Raw genomic sequence first — 25,561 nt, 5'->3', positions numbered from 1 at the left:
ATATGGAATAAATACAGTTTTACACTATGAGAGTTGTCTGTCTATATATGAACCGAGGAGGAAGCTGCTGAGAGAGTATATGAGTCTGGGGAGGATCCGGTGATTCATCAGAGTGGTGTTTTATCCTAAGGCAAGCTGACCCTGTGGGGTCTATGTAAGGAGGCGAGGGGCCACTGCAGCCATTGTTTGGATTCACACAGTGTGGACACTTGTTATCACATGCATGAAGATTGAGAGTTTTTTTTTGTCTTGTTTGGACACTATTTTTCATATGGACTTATTTTGAGTAACTTATATTTGCAGTGATTTTGAATTATTGATTGTTATCACTTTGAACACTTTTAATATTCCCGGTGGGAATACACGTGTTGCACTTTACTTTAGTTGCACATTTTGCACAGATTTTTTTAGCACTTATCTATATATTTTTTATTATATATAGGATTTTAGGTTTAGCGTTGTATTGTGTATTATTTATTGCACAGATATATATTTTGCACAGATTTTTAGCACGTATATATATATATATATATATTTATTATTATATATAGTATTTTAGGTTTAGCGCTGAACTTTAAATGTATATGTAGGTCAGCATTTTATCTTTAAAAGTTTGGTGTAGCCCAACCCCCACCTGCTTCCTCAGCCTCCCTGTTGGTCTGTGAGGCTGCCCATCACATCAGAGCGCCATTTGGGGCATGTTTCAGGGCAGAGCTTAGTCCATTTCTTCAACTGCTTGTATCTCTGGATCCTAATTGATTTATTGCTTTTGGGTTGATTGGGGTTAGGGCTTTATTTCCGGTCTTCATTCCTGTCCAGAATCCTGGTGAGGAAGGTCCCTTCCGCCCCAAGTCCAAGAATGGCCTGACAACTGAGCCCTCAGACCATGTGAATTTGTGTATATTCCTATGTTGAGTAATAGAAATATTATATTGTATCCCCTCTGGTGGAAAATTCATTTGAATGTATAGAAAACGAACAGGATGTTAACATGGATAGCTCATCCTTCAGCCTCATCTGTGTGAGCCTTGGACAATGGTGCACACCAGCAACAGAAAAAAAAAATATTTCCCTGTTCTAATTTAAAAAAAAAAAGGAAAAATCGTTGAGTAAGGTAGCTCTCTAATATGTATGCCCATCTAAATAAACCCTTCACAATCATGATCAATGCACTTGTAGTCTCTTGAAATCTTTGCATGCAGACACCATTCCAGACAGGACAGGTGGCACAGAATAACTAATGAACCCAAAAATAATTGCAATTTTAATTAAGATACCTATATAACAGCACTATTTAACCAAATAAAATGCACAAAAAATTAATAGTGCTCAAGGGACGAAGACGTAAGGACAAAACGCGTCAGGGCATTGGCTTTAGGGCAAACGGAAGTGTCGTCATACACCACACCATAAGTGACTAACTGGAAGTGACAGTGGAGTGGCCTGGGTGAGATACCAATGGTATCGGCCTGTACTGGCCTGTATTCTAACACCCAGCAGCTTTGTCAAAGGGAGATATATTTTGTTGGATGCTTGATGTGGCTGCCAATTTTTGATGCGAGTGAGTAGTATTTTGGCAGAAACTGAAATTTAATAAAGGTGTTAATATCACACTATTGGGACCTCTTTCATTTCCCTGGTGTTGAGCGGTTTCATTAAGGGATGAGGAGCAGATGATCCAGCTGGTGATTGACAAGTGGTACACAGTTGAAAGCATAGTTAGCCTATCATAGTTGCATAGTTAGTCTGACTGAGAAAAGACAAAAGTCCATCCAGTTCAACCATTTAAAAAAAAAAAAAAAGTTATCCTACACCCACAGTTGATCCAGAAGAAGGCAAAAAACCCAGCAAAGCACGATCTAATTTGCTCCTGTAGGGGAAAAAATTCCTTCCTGATCCGCTGAGAGGCAATCGGATATTCCCTAGATCAACTTTACCTATAAATAGTAACCAGTTGTATTCTGTGTATCCAAGAAAGAATCCAGGCCTTTTTTAAAGTAATCCATTGAGCTGGCCATGAAAATGAGAAACATAATTTGGTAAGTGTGGAGCCTGTGGGGAGTGGTATTCACATTTACATGTGGTGGAATGTGGATGAGAATTCATGCATGAAATGTGTTTGTTTGTTTTTTTGTTTTTTAATTAATTTTCTGGACATTATTAATTTTTACAAATCACATGTGGACACTGGGTGTTGTTGTTTTGTTAAAATATTGATGTTCTAGCGCTACCTTACGTAAAATTGCAACTATTTTTTGGTTTTCATTCTTTATGATTTAGTATTTTTTATGGTGGCAGAAATATCGTAATTGTTTGAATACTGTAATATTGATTTAGGATTGGATAATTTTTGTATTCCTTCACGGCGCAGAGTTAAAATTTGTTGGGTTTTCACACACCTATTTGGTTAATTATAGCAGAGAATAACTAACTGCTAAGATCCTGGGTGCCCACCCAAAGGTAGCTTGTGATTGTCATCATATCTGCCTGAAAATGACCAGAACCAAGACACTATCTTATGTCTGTGGGTTATCGTGATTGCTGGCTTGCATTAGCAATTCTTTAAAGTTTTTGCATAATCTGAACTTTTTTAAATAGAATAGGGAAGGGTCAAATACCCTAGTCAGTTTATTTTTTACCATCCGTGTCCAGTTGTAGAGATTTCCCTTAATTTTCTGTCCTTGAGATGCAAAAGGAAGGGGGAGGAAAGCTCTACAAAATTAGGGGAGTTTCTCCCTTCCAGAGTTGTTACCATTGACTGTCCCTTGTCCTATCCAAAATAAAAAAAAATATATAATTTTTTCTCTTTTAACAAAGCAGTGAAAGAGCTCCATTGATGTGGCTTTTGATGAGCTACCTCATCCAAATAGTCTCTCCACTAGAGATGCTCAAATTCTGTAGAGAAAATGGGTGAATTATATAGGTTGTAATATTGAATGGCTGCTAGAAATTTTGGTGGATTGTGTTAAGACTTGCATGAAGTTTACTCACCAGGGAATAAAATATTCAACTTGATTTACAAGTCATTAAAGTTATAATTGATGCTTTTATGTTAAAGTGAATCTTTCCACTTCAATAAACATTAGTGGTACCTTCAAAATTTGCACCATAAACTATTAAATGCACTCATTTCGTCAAAACATACAGACTAAACAGCGATACTACTGATATGCAGATGTTGACTTTTTCTACAAGTCAACTGCTAAGCCTCCATCTCTAGCCATTTGCCTTCCTCTCTATGATTAAGGTGGAGGCACTTAACAGAGAAATAGCTGGGTATTGTGGGACAGACTATATTAGAGTTCAGGCTGAATATACTACTTCATATATGATGGCAGCTTCTATAAACAGACACAGGAAAAGGTTGCTTTAAAGAAAAGACTATAGTTTTTATAACTACATTCAAGGAAATTGTTCACAGCAGTGTATGTGCTTACACTGGGTTTTCTTTTTTCAGTGGACATCCGAGAAATAAAGGAGATTCGGGTGGGGAAGAATTCACGTGACTTTGACAGATACTTGGAAGATGCCACGGTGCGCTTGGAAACTGATCACTGCTTTGTTATCCTATACGGAACAGAGTTTAGACTTAAAACCTTAAGTCTGCAAGGTGAGTGGCCTTTATTTCAGTTATAAAGATTTAACTATACTTTGTTATTTTTTAAGAAATCTATAGATATGGGAACTGCTGTTGTAGGCTCAAAGCAAGAGTAACCCGTTTCAGGACCACCTATCTTCTGCACTGATTGACTTTAATGGTGTGTGTGTCTGTATGTGCGTGTCTGCGTGTGCCTAAATCAGATGTAAGTAAACTGCTAAAAAAACAAAAAACAAAAGGAACACTGATCTCAATCAGGAAAAATCTCCTGCTAGATACCTATACTGGTATGGACTGGGTAATGTGTTAGGAACGTAAGGATGCCCCATCGTTTGATAGAAATGAAAGTGATCAACCTACAGAGAACTGGATTCAAAGACACCCCGAAAATCAAAGTGAAAAAATGATGAAGCAGGCTAGTTCATTTTGCTGAAATTTCATTGCAGCAATTCAAAATGATATTCAGTAGTTTGTATGGCCTACACGTGCTTGTATGCATGCCTGACAACATCGGGGAATGCTCTTAATGAGATGACGAATGGTGTCCTGGGGTACTTCCTCCCAGATTTGGGCCAGGGCATCACTGAGCTCCTGGACAGTCTGAGGTGCAACCTGGCGGCGTCTGATAGACCAAAACATGATCTCCCAGAGGTGTTCTATTGGATTTAGGTCAGGCATGCGTGGGGGTCATTCATTGGTATCAATTCCTTCATCCTCCAGGAACTGCCTGCATTCTCTGGTCACATGAGGCCGGGCATTGTCGTGCACCAGGAGGTGCTACTGTCTAGCCTGTAGAGGTCTGTGCGTCCCCCCATGGATATGCCTCCCCAGACCATCACTGACCCACCAACAAAACGGTCATGCTGAACGATGTTACAGGCAGCATAACATTCTCCACAGCTTCTTCAGACCCTTTCACATTTGTCACATGTGCTCAGGGTGAACCTGCTCTCATCTGTGAAAAGCACAGGGTGCCAGTGGTGGACCTGCCAATTCTGGTGTTCAATGGCAAATTCTAATCGACCTCTATGGTGCCGTGCAGTGAGCACAGGGCCCACTCTCATGAAGTCTGTTTCTGATTGTTTGGTCAGAGACCTTCACACCAGTGGCCTGCTGGAGGTCATTTTGTAGGGCTCTGGCAGTGCTCATCCTGTTCCCCCTTGCACAAAGGAGCAGATACCGGTCCTGCTGATGGGACCTTCTACAGCCCTGTCCAGCTTTCCTAGAGTAACTTCCTGTCTCCTGCAATCTCCTCCATGCTCTTGAGACTGTGCTGGGAGACACAGCAAACCTTCTGGCAATGGCATGTATTGATGTGCCATCCTGGAGGAGTTGGACTGCCTGTGCAACCTCTGTAGGGTCCAGGTATTGCCTCATGCTACCAGTAGTGACACTGACCCTAGCCAAATGCAAAACTAGTGAAAAACAAGTCAGAAAAGATGAATAGCGAAAAAATTTCAGTAGCCTCCACCTGTAAAACCATTACTGTTTTGGGGATCGTCTCATTGTTGTCCATCTAGTGCACCTGTTGTTAATTTCATTAAGCTGGAACTGATTAACAACCCCCTCTGCTACTTAACTAACCAGATCAATATCCCAGGACTTTAACTGACTTGATGCTATACTCTGAAGTACTCCTTTAATGTCTTTTGAGCAGTGTATATGACCACCTAGCTAATATTAGTAGATCCTTGTTTTGCTGCCAAAACAGCCCTGACCCGTTGAAGCATAGACGCTACTAGATCTCCCAAGATATGCAGTGGTATCTGGCACCTGGCAGTCAGTAGCTGATCATTTAAGTCCTGTGAGTAACAAGGTGGGTCCTCCATGGATCTTACTTGTTTTTCCAGCACATCCCACAGATGCCCCATTGGATTGAGATCTGGAGAATTTGGAGGCCAAGTCTCAAACTCATTGTGTTCCCCGAACCATTCTTAAATCATTTTTGCAGTGTAGCGGGGTGCGTTATCCTACTGAAAGCAGCCACTGCCATCAGGGAATACCGTTTACATGAAGGGTGTACTGGGTCAGCAACAACGTTTAGGTAGGCTGTGCATGTTAAAGTAACATCCACATAAATGGCAGGTCCCAAGGTTTCCCAGTTGAACATTGCCCAACACTGCTTCTGCCAGCTTGCCTCCTTCCCATACTGCATCCTGGTGCTCTCTCACAGACACCCGGCCATCCAGACCAGGCTACCTTTAATTGCTCCGTGGTCCAGGTTCTTTTGGTGGTGGACAGGTTAGAGGGTTGTGGTTGTGTCACCAAGGGCATCCTAACCCATCTGTGGCTCCATAGCCCCATACACCACAAACTACGGTGTACATTTTTTTCAGCTTTCAACACACCAACTTCAGGGACAACATATTTACTTGCTGCCTAATAAATCTCTCTGACATTCAGATGCCATTGAAACAAGATATTCAATGTTCTTGACTTAGCCTGTCAGTGGTCATAAAGTTGATGTGTGTGTGTACAGTGGGGATCGAAAGTTTGGGCACCCCAGCTAAAAATTTGTATTAATGTGCATAAAGAAGCCAAGGAAAGATGGAAAAATCTCCAAAAGGCATCAAGTTACAGATTAGACATTCTTATAATATGTCAACAAAAGTTAGATTTTATTTCCATCATTTACACTTTCAAAATAACAGAAAACAAAAAAATGGCGTCTGCAAAAGTTTGGGCACCCTGCAGAATTTATAGCATGCACTGCCCCCTTTGCCAAGCTGAGACCTGCCAGTGTCATGGATTGTTCTCAGTCATCGTCTGGGAAGACCAGGTGATGTCATTATCAAAGGTTTTAAATGCCCAGACTCATCTGACCTTGCCCCAACAATCAGCACCATGGGTTCTTCTAAGCAGTTGTCTAGAAAACTGAAACTGAAAATAGTTGACGCTCACAAAGCTGGAGAAGGCTATAAGAAGATAGCAAAGCGTTTTCAGATGTCAATATCCTCTGTTCGGAATGTAATTAAGAAATGGCAGTCATCAGGAACAGTGGAAGGTAAAGCAACATCTGGAAGACCAAGAAAAATATCAGACAGAACAGCTTGCAGGATTGTGAGAAAAACAATTCAAAACCCACGTTTGACTGCACGATCCCTCCAGAAAGATCTGGCAGACACTGGAGTTGTGGTACACTATTCCACTATAAAGAGATACTTGTACAAATATGGTCTTCATGGAAGAGTCATCAGAAGAAAACCTCTTCTACGTCCTCACCACAAAAATCATCGTTTGAACTTTGCAAATGAACATATAGACAAGCCTGATGCATTTTGGAAACAAGTTCTGTGGACCGATGAGGTTAAAATTTGAATTTTTTTGGCCGGAATGAGCAAAGGTACGTTTGGATAAGAAGGGGCACAGAATTTAATGAAAAGAACCTCTGTCCAACTGTTAAGCATGGGGTTAGATCAATCATGCTTTGGGGTCGTGTTGCAGCCAGTGGCACAGGGAACATCTCACGAGTAGAAGGAAAAATGGATTCAATAAAATTTCAGCAAAATTTGGATGGTAACTTGATGCCATCTGTGAAAAAGCTGAAGTTAAAGAGAGGATGGCTTCTACAAATGGATAATGATCCTAAACACACCTCGAAATCCACAGGGGATTACATCAAGAGGCGTAAACTGAAGGTTTTGCCATGGCCTTCACAATCTCCTGACCTCAACATCATTGAAAATCTATGGATAGACCTTAAAAGAGCAGTGCGTGACAGACAGCCCAGAAATCTCAAAGAACTGGAAGACTTTTGTAAGGAAGAATGGGCAAAGATACCTCAAACAAGAATTGAAAGGCTCTTGGCTGGCTACAAAAGGCGTTTACAAGCTGTGATACTTGCCAAAGGGGGCAGTACAAGATATTAACTCTGCAGGGTGCCCAAACTTTTGCAGACACCATTTTTTTGTTTTCTGTTATTTTGAAAGTGTAAATGATGGAAATAAAATCTAACTTTTGTTGACATATTATAAGAATGTCTAATCTGTAATTTGATGCCTTTTGGAGATTTTTCCATCTTTCCTTGGCTTCTTTATGCACATTAATACAAATTTTTAGCTGGGGTGCCCAAACTTTCGATCCCCACTGTATGTGTGTGTGTATATCTAATATATATATATATATATATATATATATATATATATATATATATATATATATATATATATATATATATATAAATACAAATGTACACTGAGCCCTAGCGATATAATTGCTGTGCCTTTTGTTGGTCTTTAGCCACATCAGAGGAGGAAGTGAACATGTGGATTAGAGGGTTGAATTGGTTACTCCAGGACACACTTCTGGCTCCCACTCCACTGCAGATCGAGAGGTAAGAAGAAGCTTAATTACATTAAAACATTTTGCCAGGTAACCTATTGTGAAAGGTGTTAGACAATCGCCTGAAGAGTCATAGATGGCGCAACTACTGAAGTACTTTAACAGTAAATCCAAAAGCTCCACATAAAGTGGAACCTTAGTCAGAAAATTAAGTCCTGCTAGATCACTTTTGTGGTTTTAGAACAACTTTGTAATCTGTTTTTCCTTCCCTAAATTTGACCCAGTTCCCTAATTCAATAAGAACTCGCAGATTAAAAGCATTTACTGAAGTTAAGAATTTATTAAAAATCATGAATAGGTTTTTAAATGCAAATAATGTAAGTAGCTGGCTTCCTGTAATGCTCTGTTCAGAAGCAGATTCGGCTGCACAGTTGGATAAGGAGGGACAGTTCTTTGAATTAGTCAGGCTGTAAGCACCTCTGCTGACAAAGAACATGCTAACAGGACTAGAGGGAAGAGCAAGCAGCAGCATGGTGTAATTTAGCCATCCACTGCCCCTTCATTATCTATTCAAAGGCTTGGGCAGGGGCTAAGACTAAGAACTATTACCTATCTGCAGTAGAGAAATGTGAGGTCTCCAAAAAAGAACAAATCCCTTAATTATTATTATACAGGATTTATATAGCGCCAACAGTTTGCTCAGCACTTTACAATATAAGAGGGAGGGGCTAGTGGTACAAAAGGTAATAACTGTGGAGAGATGGACTGGTAGGAGGAATAGAAGATTCCATTATTAGCTGAGGGCAGGATAGGCTTCCCTGAAGAGAGGTTTTCAGAGATCACCTAAAAGTGAGTAGAGTAGGCGATAGTCTGATAGATTGGGGTAGAGAGTTCCAAAGGATGGGGGAAGCTCTGGAGAAGTCCTAGAAATGAGCATGGGAGGAGGAGACAAGGGAGCTAGAGAGCAGGAGGTTGTGTGTGGGGCAGAGAGTACGGTTTGGTTTTGGGTGATATTTGCAGACAAGATTGGTGATATAATTTGGGACAGTGTTATGAACGGCTTTATATGTTGTTGTTAATGTTTTGAATTTTACTTGTTGGGAAGCCAGTGGCGGGATTGGCAGAGAGGGGTGGCAGATACAGAACGGTTAGTAAGGTGGATGAGTCTGGCAGCAGCATTCATGATAGACTGAAGAGGGGATAGCCTGCGATAAGGTAGACCAATGAGGAGGGAGTTACAATAGTCAAGGCGAGAGATAACCAGGGAGTGAATACGTTGCTTAGTGGTTTCAGAGGTTAAGAACTGGCGTATCTTGGAGATGTTGCGGAAGTAAAGTCTACAAGATTTAGACAGCTTTTGGATTTGGGGCTGAAAGGACAGATGGGAGTCTAGGATTACACCTAGCACCCTGGCATGAGGAAAGGGACTGATGGTTGTGTTATTGATCCTAATGGAGAAGTCAGGGGAGGGGGCAAAGGCTGGAGGGAATAGTAAGAACTCCGTTTTGGAAAGATTGAGTTTGAGGAAGTGGAGTGACATCCATGCCGATATGTCGCTTAGTAGGTTAGTAATGCGAGAGGAGACTGAAGGGGTGAGGTGAGGAGTAGAAAGATAGATTTGTGTGTCATCAGCATAGAGATAGTACTTAAAGCCATAGGAGTTTATCAAGTGACCAAGGGAGGAGGTGTAGATGGAGAAAGAGGGAGTGGAGAGGAGACCGAGTTATTGGTAACGCTGAAGGAGCGCTGCGATGGGTAGGAGGAGAACCAGGAGAGAGCAGAGTCACGGAGGCCAAAAGAGTGGAGTTTTTTGAGGAGGAGGGGGTGATCAACAGTATCAAAAGGCGCAGAGAGGTCAAGTAGTAAGAGTACGGAGTAGTGGCCATTGGTTTTAGCAGTTAGTAGGTCATTAGTGAGTTTTATTAGGGCAGTTTCAATGGAGTGTAGTGCACGAAAGCCAGATTGTAAAGGGTCAAGGAGGTTGTTGTCAGTGAGGTAGGAGCCCAGGCGATTGTAGACTAAGCGTTCTAAGAGTTTCGAGGTAAACGGGTGCAGGGAGATGGGTCTTAAGTTGTTCAGGTTGGTGGGGTTCAGGGAGGGCTTTTTAAGTATGGGAGTGATGTGTACATGCTTTAGAAGGATGGGGAAGGCACCGTTCGAGAGGGAGAGATTGAAGATGTGAGTGAGAGAGCATAGGATGGAAGAAGAGGGTAACTGTAGTAGTTGTGAGGGGACAGGATCCAGGGGGCAGGTAGTGAGACGGGCTTCTGAGAAAACCTTAGTGACCTCTTTGGTAGTAGCAAGGTCAAAAGAAGGAAGTGTTGAGGGAGGTTTAGTATAAGGTATGCTAAGTGGGATGGATTTTTGAGCAGTGGAGCTGCCCCTATGAATTGCATCAATCTTGTTTTTGAAATGATTTGCAATCTCGTAAGTAGTAAGTGAGGTACTGGTTGAAGGTGGAGGTGGAGAAAGTAGAGAGTTAAAAGTAGAGAGATGACGAAGACTGGATGACAAGCTATTGATGAGAGTGACAAAGTAGGCTTGTTTGGCATGGAGGGAGGAATTGTATGTTAAGAAAGCAGATTTATATAGGGTGAAAGCTTGCTGAGATTTGGTTTTACGTCACAATCGCTCCAGCGCACAACTATGTCGCTTAAGATTTCTTATGTCGTCAGTCTGCCAAGATTGTCATGGTCGGGGCCTGATGCTTCATGTATTTAGAAGAGCAAGTGAGTCTAATGTGGATGAAAGTGAGCAGTGGTCAGGTCAGGGCAGGACAGGGGAGAGATTCTGTCATAGAGTTGGACAGTTGCAGAGTGGAAAAGAGAAGGGTTTAAGTTGTGAAGGTTTCTGTGGGTAGTTGTTTGCTGCTTGGAGGGATAGGTGTTTGATCACAATCTCATCACCTTCACAGTGTCCTTGTCTTCAGAGAGAGGAATGGGGGTGTTTGTGAGGTTGTATGGAGTGCAACGATGGGAGAAAACAAGGTCTAATGTATTCCCATCAGAGTGAGTGGAGGACTGTGTCCTTTGAGTTAAGGCAAAATATGAGGTTAGGTTGAAGAGTTGGGATGTAGCCGGGTTGTTCACATTAATGGGGATGTTAAAATCTCCAAGAATGATAGTGGGTATTTCAGAAGAGAGAAAGTAGGGTAGCCAGGCAGAAAAGTCATCAAGAATGCGAGACACCGGTCCAGGAGGCTGACAGATCACTGCAATCCTCAGAGAAATGGGAGATAACAGCCGAATGCAGTGAGTCTAGAAAGAAAAGGATAGAGAGGGAGGGTTAGGGAGGACTTGAAAGGTGCTCAGTGGGGATAGAAGCAAACCAACTCTACCTCCTTTCCGACCACTGGGTCTGGGTGAGTGGGTCCAGAGAAGGCCTCCATAGGAAAGTGCTGCTGGAGAAGAATCTGCTGCTTGAAGCCAGGTTTCTGTAATTGATAGTAGGTTAAGGGAGTGGGAGACAAAAAGGTCATGGACAGAGTTGAGCTTATTACAGACAGAGCGGGCATTCCAGAGCGCACATGAAACAAGGAGGGTGGTTTTTAGGAGCACGGGGATTGATATTAAATTGAGCGGATTGTGGCTATTCCCGGAGGAAAGAGAATGCCTGGTGTTGGGGTGAGATAGTGGAGGACCAGGGTTTGGGGAGATATCCCCAGAGGTGAGGAGAAGGAGGGTGAGGAAAGTAAGATGGGAGCGGGATGTATATGAGTGCACATGCCTTCCTGTCCTGGTGTTTGGGTCAGCAGGTGAATAACTTAGCAGGAGGTGATGAGAGAAGTAGTAGGGAGATGGTAGCAGTGAGGGTGAGATGTATAAGCTTTGAGGTGGAGCAGAGGGGTAAAGAGATGAGATTTTGGGAACACAGGATAGTAATATGAAAAGGAGAAGTAGAGGGGACATATTAAAAAGGTAGATGGAGTGGGACTCAGATTTGTAGGAGATGTTTCCCAGGGTGTTTGCTTGCAGTCCATCCATCGTGCAGTAGAGTTCTTTGTTGTATCTTCTTGCTGCTTGTTATCCTGCTTTAGTTAAAGTGCTGTGTTCAACTGCTGCTTCACACTCCATCATCAAACACACTCGCGCAGAAACCTGCACCCCCATCTGTAACCCACACCCAACCATCCCCGCCACAGGACACGTCCTCCCCCATGAGCTGGTCTAAATTTACAGGGAGATGGTCAAATGAGCAACTCTTCTCCGCCCCAATTAGCAACTGATAAGGATCACATGAGTTGGGGGGGGGGGGGGGAGTTAATGCTCAAAGACAGGCCAGCCACACAGACACAGGCCAAAGTCATAAAAGAAATGCAAGAGGAGGTGAGAATCAATCACGACAAACAGACCAAAAGCTATACACGAATTGTTCTGAGTGTTGCAGAAATTACAGTTTAAGGTGGAGATGAGATTGCAGATGAGAGCAGCAGGTCTATGCTAACCCTTAATGGGTTAAAACCGCTCCCATCCATGTGTTTAGCAGATTGTCTGTCTGGAATTCAGCTTTAATTTATTAAATGTCACATGACATTGTGAACCATGCAAGTGGCGGAATCCATCATGAGCTTGATTTTCCTGAGAAGTCAAGTTCTCCTTTGATGAACTTGCACTGAACTAAAAGCACATGCAGGCTGAAATCCATATACCCAAATTAAGGGAGGATAGACTTGCAGATTGTTTGCTTCAAACAAAACATAACTGCCAATACTGCACAAAATAGATTTGTTGAAGCCTTAAAGATAAATGGTATTAATTAGATAACTGGGACTACCTTTTTATGCCGCTTTGGCTTGTGTCTGGATGGCTGGATCTCTTATGTGCTAGCCCACATTAATTCCCAACAACCAGTCAGGAGGTTAAAAGTTATAGAGGCATAGAGGGGCAAAGTCTCATTAAGGCAAGCCATAGATGAATCCATTTGTTTTTTCCTTCTGCCACAAGTGGAAGGAAAGAAAATCTTTCAGTTTCCCCATTAACACAGTAAGTGTTGATGGCTTAAAGCCTCCTGTGGAGCTATTGTGTTCGGCTAACGTGGGAATGGCGGTGTGCGGGAATCCTTCCAGGCTTGCAGAACGCAATGAATACTGGTGGTGGCCATAGCCACCGGCAGTAATTGAATGCTTAAAGTCCAACAGGCTGGTTGTACCCAAGTCAGTTGATGGATTGACTTGGGTTCAGTCAGCCTGCCCATAGATGGATCGAATCTCAGCTGGGCTCCTGCTGAACCGGCTGAGATTCAATACATCTATAGTCGGCATAAGATTGCAGCAGTAGAGAAGCTTCTTGGGTCCATGTATTCAAAAAAGGAGTTGATTGCAAATTCTGGATGAACTTTTTTTTTTTTGTTCTGAATTTCCTGGTTGTGTGACACGTGATTGTGGCTCAGTGATGCAGCAATTACATGGTTAAAACAGGCAGTGAGACGGTAACTTACCTCGTCTCTCCCACAAGTCTTCACAAATTGCTTTTCAGAGGGGTGGCAAGAGCTGCTGCACACGTGAACAAGTTCTTAAAGTTTAATTTTAGACCTCCAATTTTTTTTTTATAATTAGTTGAAATTTTTAGGTTTATCTTTTTTTTTTGTTGGAAAGATTTTCCCTTTCTTCCTATACATATGATACCTGTTAAAGATATTTACGGGTAACCACCTATGCTGTAATATTCTCCTGGATCTCTCTGCTGTAATATTCTCCTGAAACTCAAAGTTCCTGCACAGTGCTTTTTTTTTTCTGCCTCTAGGTGTTTATAGTCTGATGTCCAGCATCATTCAACCCACTTCCTCTGAGCCCAGGTTGTCCTGGACCCACCTTAGCTTGTGACTGGAGAGTGAAAGGAGAAGCAGCACATTGATGAGCTTATCTGCTTTCTCTTCCAATCTGCATGCTCATTGTCAGCACATGAGCTGCGCTGCTTCTTTCTGTTACACTCCAGCCCTTCTGTACAGGGACTGTAAGAAGCTGATACTATGTCACAATTCAGGTACTTGCACTGCTTACATTTAACAGATACATTTACGGATTTAGTAATGATTACAGAGCTACATTAATTTGTCTTTTATAGCTGCCTGAAGTTCAGCTTTTTAATGTATTTTTTGAAATGCAAACCATCAAGTGTCTAAGTACCCAAACCTGATTGGGATCAGCTTCTTGCAAACCCTAGTTCCTAGTACATTATAATACAGACCGGGAAAGTAATATGCAGCACCATGAGCTAGTCAGTTGTGCTGCAGTGCTCATGGGCTAACAAGAAACATGCTGAAAGAAGAGAGCCAAGTGACACAACAGACTGTCCAATCACAGATTGGGGAGGAACAGGACCTGTACGTCTTTCACCGTAAGGGTTAATATCAGGGTGGATTTTATTTAAATCAAACTGATTTAAATCACGATTTAAATCACTAGTCAGTAAGGCTTGATTTAAATCCTAGTTTTCTACATAAAGACTAATTCTTGCTGGTATAACTTTAATATGCAAGTAGATGAAGATTTTTAGAATAACAACTTTTCATATTAGTTTTTTTATCCCCAGTTTAATAGGTTAATCATTCATATTTGGACAACTTTTCTGTTGTACTTAGGAAGGAGAAAAATAATCATTACCTTAATAACAATTTAAATAGATTTATTCAACTGAAACAATAACATTCCAGCATATGTGATTTGCTTAAACATCCATGTTTGTTAACTAATTTGGCTAAACAAAATATATATATTTTAAGAAACTTAGACTGTCAGCCCCTTCCTCCTCACACTTAGTTTCACTTTCTTCTTGTGCAGATCTATTCCACTCCAAACAATCAGAAAAATATTGTTTCTATTCTATTCACTGAACTTCTTGAAACTTAGCAGTGAAGGGGTTGATTCTGTATTCATAGGTTTGTAGAAGTTAGGATGAAGGTCTTTTTCTTAACTCTGTTCATGTTATAACATTTTTGCTGTGAAGAAGAGGCATGTGATCTCCGCTGAGTCAAATTCAGTTTTGAGAACTGCAAAAGTAAACCAATCATCTGTGATAATATCTTGTAGGCAGAGAAACTGCCCAATAATCTTACAAAAACCTCTGGAAGAGCATGACATTGTGAATGGATTCATGGAATTTATTTACCAAAAAAATTAAACCTATACAGCCTTATTCTACATAATTAAAAAACTAATCTTTATTTCATGATGGAATAACCTTTGGATGGTAATATATTTTCCTCAAAAAGCATTTTATTTAAAAAAAATCAGATTTAAATCAAACAAATCAGATTTAAATCAAACAAATCAGATTTAAATCAAACAAATCAGATTTAAATCAAACAAATCAGATTTAAATCAAACAAATCAGATTTAAATCAAACAAATCAGATTTAAATCAAACAAATCAGATTTAAATCAAACAAATCAGATTTAAATCAAACAAATCAGATTTAAATCAAACAAATCAGATTTAAATAAAAAAAATCCGATTTAAATAAAAAAAATCAGATTTTTTTAGATTGTTTTTTTAAAAAATCATTGATTTTTATCCACCCTGATTAATAGGACAGATTGTCTTGGGAATGAGAGCGGTGGACTGTCCCTTGGCATCATCCTGTCCAGGGCTATGGATCCTGCTTTAGTCTTGATGACAGTGGGGCCCTAAACAGATGGAGCTTTTTTTTTTTTTTTTTTTTTTCTTTAGTTGCCCAGAGTTGGGCTTTAAGACCTTTTACTTGGAACAGAACAGGCAATGCAGGCCAGGATTTCTGGCCTCTCTCTGATTTCCGATTTTCAAGATCTGAATGCCTATTCCAGATCAGCATCTCAAGATACTGTAGGAGAATGAACATTTTAAGCAATGGAAGCCCCCCATTATATTGTCAGTACATCTCTCCTTTGATAAGATATGCAATTACATGATCTTACTTTGTGAAACGCTTCAGCGGTTCTTGTGGTTTCTGGTTTTGCACTAGTGGTTTCATTAATAAGCTATTGAAGAGTACTAGACTGAAGAGAGCTTTGAGTGCAATCATATGCTTTGAATTTTGCCTTGACTTGAGAACAGGCTGGACCGGTACCATTTCTGTTTTCCAAAACTGCTGAGCTCCCAAGGTCTAGAACCTTAGCTTCCAACTGTACCATATATAGAGGCCCGGTGCCTCTTTTGGAACCCCGTCCCTTTTCTTTTCAAAAATGTTCTTTTTGGTCTGATGTGTAGTCCTCAGTATAAAAAAAAAAAAAAAAAAAGAATTTTAAAAAGTACATTTTACCTACCAACTATTACATTGCACTAGACCCTTTATCTAAACTCACAGTGAATCCCACCAGCTTCCCTGACTGATCAGAGCCAAACAAAGACCGGATCGGCTTTGTTCGCCATGTGATATAGTAACCTGGAAGTGATGACCTTACATCGCTTCAGTTTTACGCGGAAATAACCGGCGCCATTTTTTAAAAAAGAGAAGCGTTTAATGACACTGATCTTGGTATGATTAAATGTTTTTAAGGGCAGAGGAGGTATTTGGGATCTTATTGACCCAAGATCTTTCCATAAAGAGCACCTGTCACAGGCCTATTGCTGTCACAAAGGGTATTAACATTCCTTGCGACAGCAATAAAAGTGATAAAAAAATGTTTTTAAAGCAACAGTGTAAAAATAAACAAATAATTAAAAAAAAAATTAAAGTGCACCTGTGCTTGCGCGCAATAGTGAGCGTATGTGTTGGTCCAGCATGCACGCAAACGGCGAGCGTCCCACATGTGCGGTATCTCTGTGAATGTCAGATCGTGGGCAGTAATTCTAGCACCAGACCTCCTTTGTAAATCTAAAGTGGTAACCTGTAGAGACTTTTAAAGCGTCGCCTATAAATTAGTAAAATTTACATCATTTGTCGCCGTTGCACAGGTGTGTGCGATTGTAAAGCGTGACATGTTTGGTATCTGTTTACTTGGCGTAACATCATTGGGTTATGTATTGTGTTTTTTGGGTTGAAAAACCAATCCCCAAACACAAATAGCAAAAACCACTAATTTATTCTCTAGGATCTCTGCTTTAAAAAAATATTTAATGTTTGGGGGTTCTAAGAAATTTTCTAGCAAAAAAATACTGATTGTTATAGGTACACAAGAGTCAGAAAAAGCCTGGTCTTCAAGTAGATAAGAAAAAAATTAAGACTTTCTGCGCCACATAACTGGGGACGAGGGGAGGGGTGTCCTTTGCATACATACATCATTCTAAAAAGTGTCCCTCTTTCTAATCTCTGAAAATGGGGAGGTATGCTGGAACTGTAATTGTATTCGGCACTCCTGGGAAGTCCAGGGACCTAGAATATTGCTATATATCAAAACCGTTTTTTTTTGTAATATAGCAAAGTAAACGCCACTTAGATCAGCCAGTCCAACTCTTATGTGCTACATAAAAATGGCTCAAAGGATAAATTCTGTGCTCTGTACTGTTTTTGACAGTTTTTACATAGTGGAGTTAACCTGATGGATGGTGGTAGTATGGAAATAATAATAATACATTTTTTATCCCTTCTGCTACAGGTGGCTCAGGAAACAATTTTACTCGTTAGACAGAAATCGAGAAGACAAGTAAGTAGCTTAAATTCTTAGAAAAGTGGGTTTTGGTCAACTTGGGGAATTCCTTTCATGTATTAAAAGGAATGTACAGTCTTTACATTGATTTTTTTTTTTTCTTTTTAGCTATAAATGTAAATGATCAGCTAGGTACAGATAATCTTATCAGTGTACTAATAATTTAAACTGCTTTTCTATATATAGTTTGGAATTCTATATATGCCACATTTATCAATACATATGGTACTTGGGTTGTGCTTTCTGCTATATCATGTTCAAGCTTTATTGCTCCCAGTCTGTTTGGACTGATTGAAAACCATGCGCTGCCTAGGTGGCTGATATCTTATCTCAACAGCTGTCAACCTGTTAAGTAGAATCATTGTAGTGGCTAATTATGCCTGCCTTCTAATGGCTAATCTACAAATCTTAAGCCTGGTACACACAAGCTGGCCATACATTATACAATTTTCTTCAATTTCCTTCAGACCCATCAGGGTCTGCCTGATTGCTACAAATTGAAAGTGTTTAGGTCTGACCCCATATATGGTTTTGGTAAGTCTAAAGGAAAATTGTATAATGTATGGCCAGTACTCGGCACTCTATTAGAACCTCCGTTAGCATGCTGTTTACATTGCTTTATGTTCTTGGGTATTGTAGCAATACAAGATTTCCCCATCAGTGGGTCTGCCAGGAGGAGGCTGTCCGGACATTTTTATTTTGTAGAAGTGGGTGGCTGTGTAGTTGTCCTAATCACTTCTACTGACAGAGAGGCCACAGAACAATATTAAAGCTAGTTTATAGCTCCTAGCACAGCCATGTGCTTGTTTTCACAATTCCATGACGTTGACCATATGTCATTGCTTATCTAGTCAAAGGCATAGCCATGGTGTGTAGTACATGTCCTTGGCACTTAGAGGTTAAAGGGAATTTCCATCAGCAAGGGCTCCCATCCTGCGTTGCAGGTTGCCACGGTCCAGCTGTTTGTTCTGGGATAGTAATGTTATGATGTGTTGCTGCAGGGTTCCTTGGAGCTAGCAATAATTCTAGTTGACCAGTGTGTTCTCAGCACTGGATTGGAGCCATGCTGGGTACTCTTGCATGTGGCAGCTGCCATGGGTACAGGGTGCATTGGAATGTTGGTAACTCTTAATAAGTATTGCAAAAAGTGACTGAAATTTGGCTGGTCTTCTTCTGGTGAGATGCCCAGCCACCTTTGCTGCCAACACCTTAGCTTTAAACACAGACTCTGATTTGTTATCTTGATCCTTTTTAGACTAATTAATACTGTTTCTTAAAATATCCACAAATGTTTCTGGTGACTTTCCCCCTAAAGAGAATAGTCCCTGTTCTTTGTGTTTTAGGACTCATGTACACTGCAGATGCTAAACTCACGTTTAGGAGCTGTTCAGCGTTTTTTTCAGCAGCCCCTGAACTCTCCCTAATGTTTTCCTATGTGTCCATGTACACATCTTCGTTTACAGTCGTTTACAGTCAGTTGTGTTTACAGTCGTTTTTTTGAACATATCAAACTTGCGTTGATTTTATCAGCATTTCAAACACAAAATGCTTGTAAACGCGGCAAAATGATTTGCGTTTGAAATTTTTTTTTTTACTCTTTTAGTTCCCAATGCTGTCCAGAGCCTTTTTTCATCATGAAAAATGCATGCAAAGAGTTTTCAACGTGCTCAGATGGACAAAACACTGAACACAGGATGTTTCTACCAAACTTGTCATACATTGAATTGACCAATTCACACCTCAGACCACTCCCACCCTTGGAAACAAAAGATATGTTAATGATCATTCACACCTCAAATTCCTCATGCAGACCCCCTGCCAGGTGACCTTAATAACTCACTCCAGCAGACACCTTCCCCACCCTTGGAAACAAAAGAAATGTTAAGGAGCAACTCACACCTAATTATCTCAACACATACTGCTGTCTCTGCTTCTACTCTCTGTATTTTTCTGAAGTCGTTAATAATTTACCACTTTTCAGTGTATTCTGGGCATTTGGGAGATTCTCCTGTGCTTATCTTTAAAAAACGCTTCTAAACGTAAACACGCATAAACTCGTTATGCAAATGTGGCTAAACAGACGTGTAACCTACGTTTTCCAGCAGTCCGTTTCCATCGTTCAGAAATGTCCCGTATACATGGGGCCTTAATTTCTGCTCTTCCAGTGCCACAATGTTCACGCTGGGAATGTGGGAATGTCGGTGCTTACTGCTGCTTCTGTGCATTCATAACAGCCCATCACCATGATGGACTGCCTCACAGCCAGTAGGCCCCTAATGGTGTACAATAATTTATTTCAAACCTCATACAGCTGTGTTTAGGCTAGTTGGTTACCATCAGTGTAGTATAGCTGGTTACTTGGTTAAATCCATGACTATATTTTTCGATGTTCAAGTTGTTGGATCACTATGGCCATAATGTTCCGTTATCCTCAGTCAATGTATAAGGAAATGATAATTCTTTTGCAGTTTGTCGATTACCCTTGTGGCTCTCTGCTGGCCCCAGACATATTCGGCTCACACATTTGTTGGACTAGGATTTGGTTCATTTCTACGCAAACTAATATTTATTTACGTCAGCCAACATGCCCTTATTGTTACTAACGTTTATAGGCATGCTGGCCTTTAGATCATTATGTTTGTCCTCTGTCTATTGTCCCTCACTTCCTGAGATTAAACCATAAATAGAATTCCAGGGGTCAGGGAGGTGTTTACAACATATTGGAATTCTTGTGTGTATTTTTCAGTGCTTTAAATGGCCAGTCCACTCAACATTTATATTTTAGTTTTTGGAAAGTGCTGGAGAGTTAAAACGCCTCTTATGGACTCTCTTGGTGGGTTCTCTTCGCTTGAGATCCCAGGTCTGCACGTGTGTTGTCATTGTAACTGTTTCTCCCTTTCCATGTTCCTTTTTTTTCAATTCTTTTTCATTCTGTTTTACAAGAGGTGCTGATACAGTAAAAGAGGTGGGTGGGTAGATGGGAAACTCTTAGAGTTCTTTCACAAGGGCAACCCGGAAGCTGTGAAAAAAGGCATTGATGTTTTAAAGACCCCGACTGCTCATCCAAACACATAAATGCAGCTGCTGAGGACTGTTCACATGCAGTGAAAAAATAAATGGCATGTTGCGTTGAGCAACATGTGAACAAAGGCACGCCATAGCCGCGTGCAGTGCATGTGGTTGCGGTGTGGTAGGTAGGCATTTTGAGGGTTAAAACCAACGATGAAGAAGCAGCTTATTGCCTTTTACCGCTTGTGAGATGCCATCGCAGATCATATTTCAAGGACATCAATAGCCATACATGGGAATGAGCCCTTAGGTGTTTGGGTTTATGACTGGGAAATGTTGCCCCTTGAAGTTTCCAGGACATAGTAGAATGTAAAGTTGTTTTATTGAAAACATAAAAAATTGGCATATATAAATAAAGTGCAGCGCTTATAAAAACACAAAATGGCAAATATTGGATCAAATAAAATGGATAAAAAGTCCTGCAAATCAATAAAAGAGTATAGGTGCTCAAGTGTCTTGATCCTGGTATCCATGTGAATATATGATAAAGCAATGCACACTCACCGGACGCGCATAAAGTATGCGCCTTTGTATATAAATAATCCAGATGTCATCCGGTAATGGGTGGTCCTCCCTCTACTGTGTATGAGGCTGTTGGTCCTCTCCAACTGGGGGTCCACCTGATGATTACTGGTGAGTGGTTTGATCAGGGTCCCTTCGGTACATTCAGGAGTAGGTCTGTGAATTAGAATGCTCCCCCAAGGGGTAACAAAGGTACTCCCATAGTGTAGTAGTTGGTAAAAACGAAATTTATTTGAGATACATCAGGTGCACAAAATCGTTGCAGACAGTTATTAGTGCATAACTAACCATCTGGAATGTTAAGATGGCCGCCAGAGCTCCGCGTTGCTCTGGCAGCGTGACTTCACGGCGTGGTGTGGCTCCTCCTTACGTGTCCTCCAAGCTTAAGGCTTTGAGCGACTTTGACATGGGCCAAATTGTAATGGCTCGACATTCGGAGGACATGTCACCACGTCGTTGACGTCATCACGGAGACGGCGGTGTCAGCCAGCACACGTTGCACTGCCGTCTGATCAGCTTTCACTATCCATAGCCACTGAGGGCTACACATCGGCACGCATCCTAGAGAGCCCTTTAAGGGCAAGAAGCTCTCGCACTGCCATCATGTGTCTTGAATGGACTGATGGCCTTCACGGATGCCCTGAAGTGGGATGAGTGAGCCTAGATGTATGACATCTGCAGGTCTACTAGTATATCTACTGGCTATTTGAACATTTCCCACTGTGAGCCCTTTATGATGTGGAAGAGTAGTTGTACCTCAGTGACGGTTCAACTGTTATTTCGGTGCTGCCCAAACTGAACTGTGCTAAAGAACTTTTACGCTGTATTAGACCCATGTGCATGTCCACACCTGGAAGTAGGACTACCGGGTTAGCACGTCCATTTTTGGATAGTGGAGTATTGACTTTATAACATGGGCCAAATGCCCTAGTCTTAACCTCCTTTTAATGTTCATGGACTTTAGTCCCCTTCTTTAGGTGATAACTGGGTAATTTCATATTGTGTGGATGAGTGAGGTGACGGTGTATTTTGCTGGTTGTGCAGCCCTTCATTTTGACAATACAGTGTTGTCTTTTTTTTAATAATTTTATATGGTGTGTAGGTATTCTAATGCTCTTTTAAGCTTTTGTACTGTATGGATTGAATAAAGCCTGTTTTTTTACTTAATTACCCATCTGGTCCACCTTGTAACCTCCTATTGGGCTTTCTTTGGCCCTAGCTGTTTCCAAATTGTAATGGCTAGACACCAAAACTTCAGCTCTTATGGGATGTTTCAGGTCTGCAGTGATCAGGACTTACCAAAAGTGGTACAAAGAAAGAAAACCAGTGACAGGGTCATGGGCGGCCAAGGCTCATTGATGCACGTGGGCAACAAAGGTTGGCCCATGTAGCCCAATCCAATAGAAGAGCTATTGTAGCTCATAATGCTGACAAATTTAATGCTGGTTCTGATAGAAGGTGTCAACACAGAGTGCATCAGTGTATGGAGTTGCTTATCCGCAGACTGGTCCCCGCGCTAATCCGTGTCCACATCCAGAAGTGCCTACAATGGGCATATGAGCATCGGAACTAGACCACAGAGCAATGGAAGAAAGTGGTCTGGCCTGGTTAATCACGTTTTACATCTTGTGGACTGCTGGGTGTATGTATGTCATTTACCTGGGCAAAAATGGCACCAGGATGCAGGAAGAAGACAAGGTGGCAGTGGTAGTGTGATTCTTTGGCAATGTTCTGCTGGGAGACCTTGGGTCCTGCCATTCATGTGTATGCTAATTGGCACGTACCACCTACCTAATACATTGTTGCTGACCAAGTACACCACTTCATGGAAACTGTATTCCCTGATGGCAGTGGCCTCTTTCAGCAGGATAATTCACCCAGCTACACTGCGAAAATGGTTCTAGAATGGTTTGAGGAACACAACGTGTTTGAGGTGCTTACTTGGCCTCCATATTCTCCAGATCTCAATCCAATGGAGCATCTTTGGGATGTGCTGGGAAAAACAAGTCTGATCCATAGAGGTCCTTCCTTGCAACTTGCAGGACTTACAGGACCTTTACTGATGGCTTGGTGCCAGATACCACAGCATAACATCAGAGGACCAGTGGAGTCCAAACTTCGACCGGTCAGGGTTGTTTTGGTGGTAAAAGGGGGACCTATTCAATATTAGGTGGTTGATGGCTGATTGGTCTATGTGTGTGTATATATTTTATATCTATTATCTCAGAGCTTGCAGAAATAAAAGCACAAAGTATGGGGACCCAAGAAGGGCTAGGATCTTGAGGACTAGTATACCAGCGCTGCTCTAACCAGCTACTGATCATTGCTGTGTTGTACTCTTGTGAACCTCTTGAATTCTTACACTTTGTACTTTTGTTTCTGCAAGCCCTGATGGAGGCAGTGGTGGACCCTGAAACACATTAGATTTTATACACTGTTTGTTTGGAATAATCTGTATTTTAGGCTTAAACATCTCAGTTCAGTTCCAGATTCTTATAAGTCCATCTCAAAGTAAGGTTGGACTGTGATAATTCTTCAGGGTGTAGAGGTCATGTACTTATCAATTGGATGCCCCACTGTAAATATCATTGGCATATTATTGAAAACCATTCCACTTCCATATAGTTCCAATGCCATAAATTCCCATTGGTCTCCATTAATGGAATGCAGTGGCTGACCCAGCCCACCAAGGCTTCCATTTATAAATGACAGATTTTTAAAGGACTGCCTTTTTAATATGGGCTACTAAATCATTTAAATGAAAACAGACTTCAATTTGCTTTCTGCTTTCTTATTCTGTAGGATCTCTGTCAAGGATTTGAAGAATATGCTATCGCAGGTCAACTACAGAGTCCCAAATATGAGATTTCTGCGTGATCGACTCATGGTAAGGGGAATTGTCCATCATTTACATTTACTTCACCTCGAAACTAGAAATGTGTTACACTAATCATTTTGGTTTGGTTAGAATTTAATATTTCCTAGCCTGCCCTCCTCATCAGATGCCGATCGTTTTCCCATGCTTAGGTGTGTAAACCAGCCAAAACTTCTCAGATGAACACAAAAACAAATAGGAGCACTTTATAGTTTGGTGGGGAAGGCTTGGACTTCAGCCAAATGTTTATTGGGAATCTCATCTTACTTCCAGACCTAGTGGTACCTTGTCACCAGCATTGGAAGTGAACAGAACTCCAATAGCAGGGACAGACAGAAATAAAAACCTCACAGAGGTTCTTACATATTCTTAACTAAAAAAAAAAAATGTCTGGGATTGCAGTTTAAGGTCAACTGAATTTAACTTTCTGACATTCACAAAGCTGCAGCGTTTGCTGGATAGCAATAGCAGCTCACTGTTTGGATTCCCTTGTTGCCTGGAATGACTGTGTAAAGGTCCTCACCTTGCAAAATGAGTTTTAAAAGAACAGGAGGTCTTTTGCTTTGCCCAGGTGCCATTCAGGGATCACTTTACATTTTGTCACTGAATGCAAAGCATCCTCTGATTGAATGAAGTTGAGATGTTTGGGGAGGGTTCCCTTACGCACTCCACCACAAAACACTTTACATTGATTGAGAAATGAAAAGTGTTCTCTGAATGGGGCTTGTGCCAAGTGGGTGACCTCCTGTCTTCAGTAAGCAGCCCTGCTCGGCACAGGACCTGGAAAGCTAGCAGCAATCACTGTAGTAGCAATAGCAGCTTTTTTTTTTTTTTTTGCCAAAGCTTTTGTGCAAACTCCAAAGGGGTTTTCATGTGTTTTGCATTGAGTAGAGGCTGCAGTCTAGACACTCTGCCATAAAGCCCAGGTCCGTGGAGGGCTACAGTGATGGTTGTTCTTCTGGAACTTTGTCCCATCTCAACACGGGATCTCTGGAGCTCAGTCAGAGTGACCATCGGGTTCTCGGTCACCTCTCTTACCAAGATCATTTTCCCCCCGATTATCAAGAGCTGGTCACCCAGCCAAACTGAGCAGAGTCCTGGCTGTGCCAAACTTCTTTCATTTGAGAATTCTAGACATGCAGGTAGGTTAATTGGCTCCTGTCTACATTGGCCCTAATATGTATATGTATGAATGTAAGTTAGGGACCTTAGATTGTACACCCCTTGAGGGTTAGGGACTGATGTGAATGCACAATATATATATATAAAGTGCTGTGTACGTTGATGGCGCTATATAAGTACCTGAAATAAATAAATAAATAGAGGTCACTGAGAACCTTCAGTGCAGCAGAAATGTTTTTTGTAGCCTTCTCCAGATCTGTGCCTTGCAATAATCCTGTCTCTGAGCTCTGCAGGCAGTTCCGTTTGACCTCATGGCTTTTGCTCTGATACAGTATGCATTGTTAGCTGTAAGGCCTTTTATAGAGAGGTGTGCGCCTTTCCAAATCGTGTCCAATCAATCTAATTTACCATACCCATGCCGATGTGATATTTCAGTTTTTCCTTTTTTCACAAATTTGCTAATTTTTCTAAAATTCGTTCGCTTTGTCATTATGGGGTGACCTAAGGTAAGATTAATGAGAGCAAAAAAAGT

The 25,561-nt window shown here is 41.2% G+C and overlaps 1 protein-coding gene across 1 annotated transcript in view; it reads left to right on the top strand.

Moving 5' to 3' along the window:
• The window catches only part of PLCG1 (phospholipase C gamma 1), a 149,836-nt gene that overhangs the window by 52,268 nt on the left and 72,007 nt on the right, over positions 1-25,561 (top strand). The window contains exons 2-5 of the mRNA XM_089673300.1: positions 3,458-3,610; positions 7,838-7,931; positions 17,391-17,438; positions 23,835-23,919. Coding sequence (XP_089529426.1) covers positions 3,458-3,610; positions 7,838-7,931; positions 17,391-17,438; positions 23,835-23,919 — 380 coding nt within the window. The remainder of the gene's footprint in view (positions 1-3,457; positions 3,611-7,837; positions 7,932-17,390; positions 17,439-23,834; positions 23,920-25,561) is intronic.

Source organism: Staurois parvus, unplaced genomic scaffold (assembly GCF_062004578.1).
Source record: "Staurois parvus isolate SC_StPar_1 unplaced genomic scaffold, SC_StPar_1.0 ptg000137l, whole genome shotgun sequence".
Taxonomy (NCBI): Eukaryota; Metazoa; Chordata; class Amphibia; order Anura; family Ranidae; genus Staurois; species Staurois parvus.
Note: the sequence above shows the minus strand (reverse complement) of the source record. Positions and strands in the feature narration are given on the sequence as shown.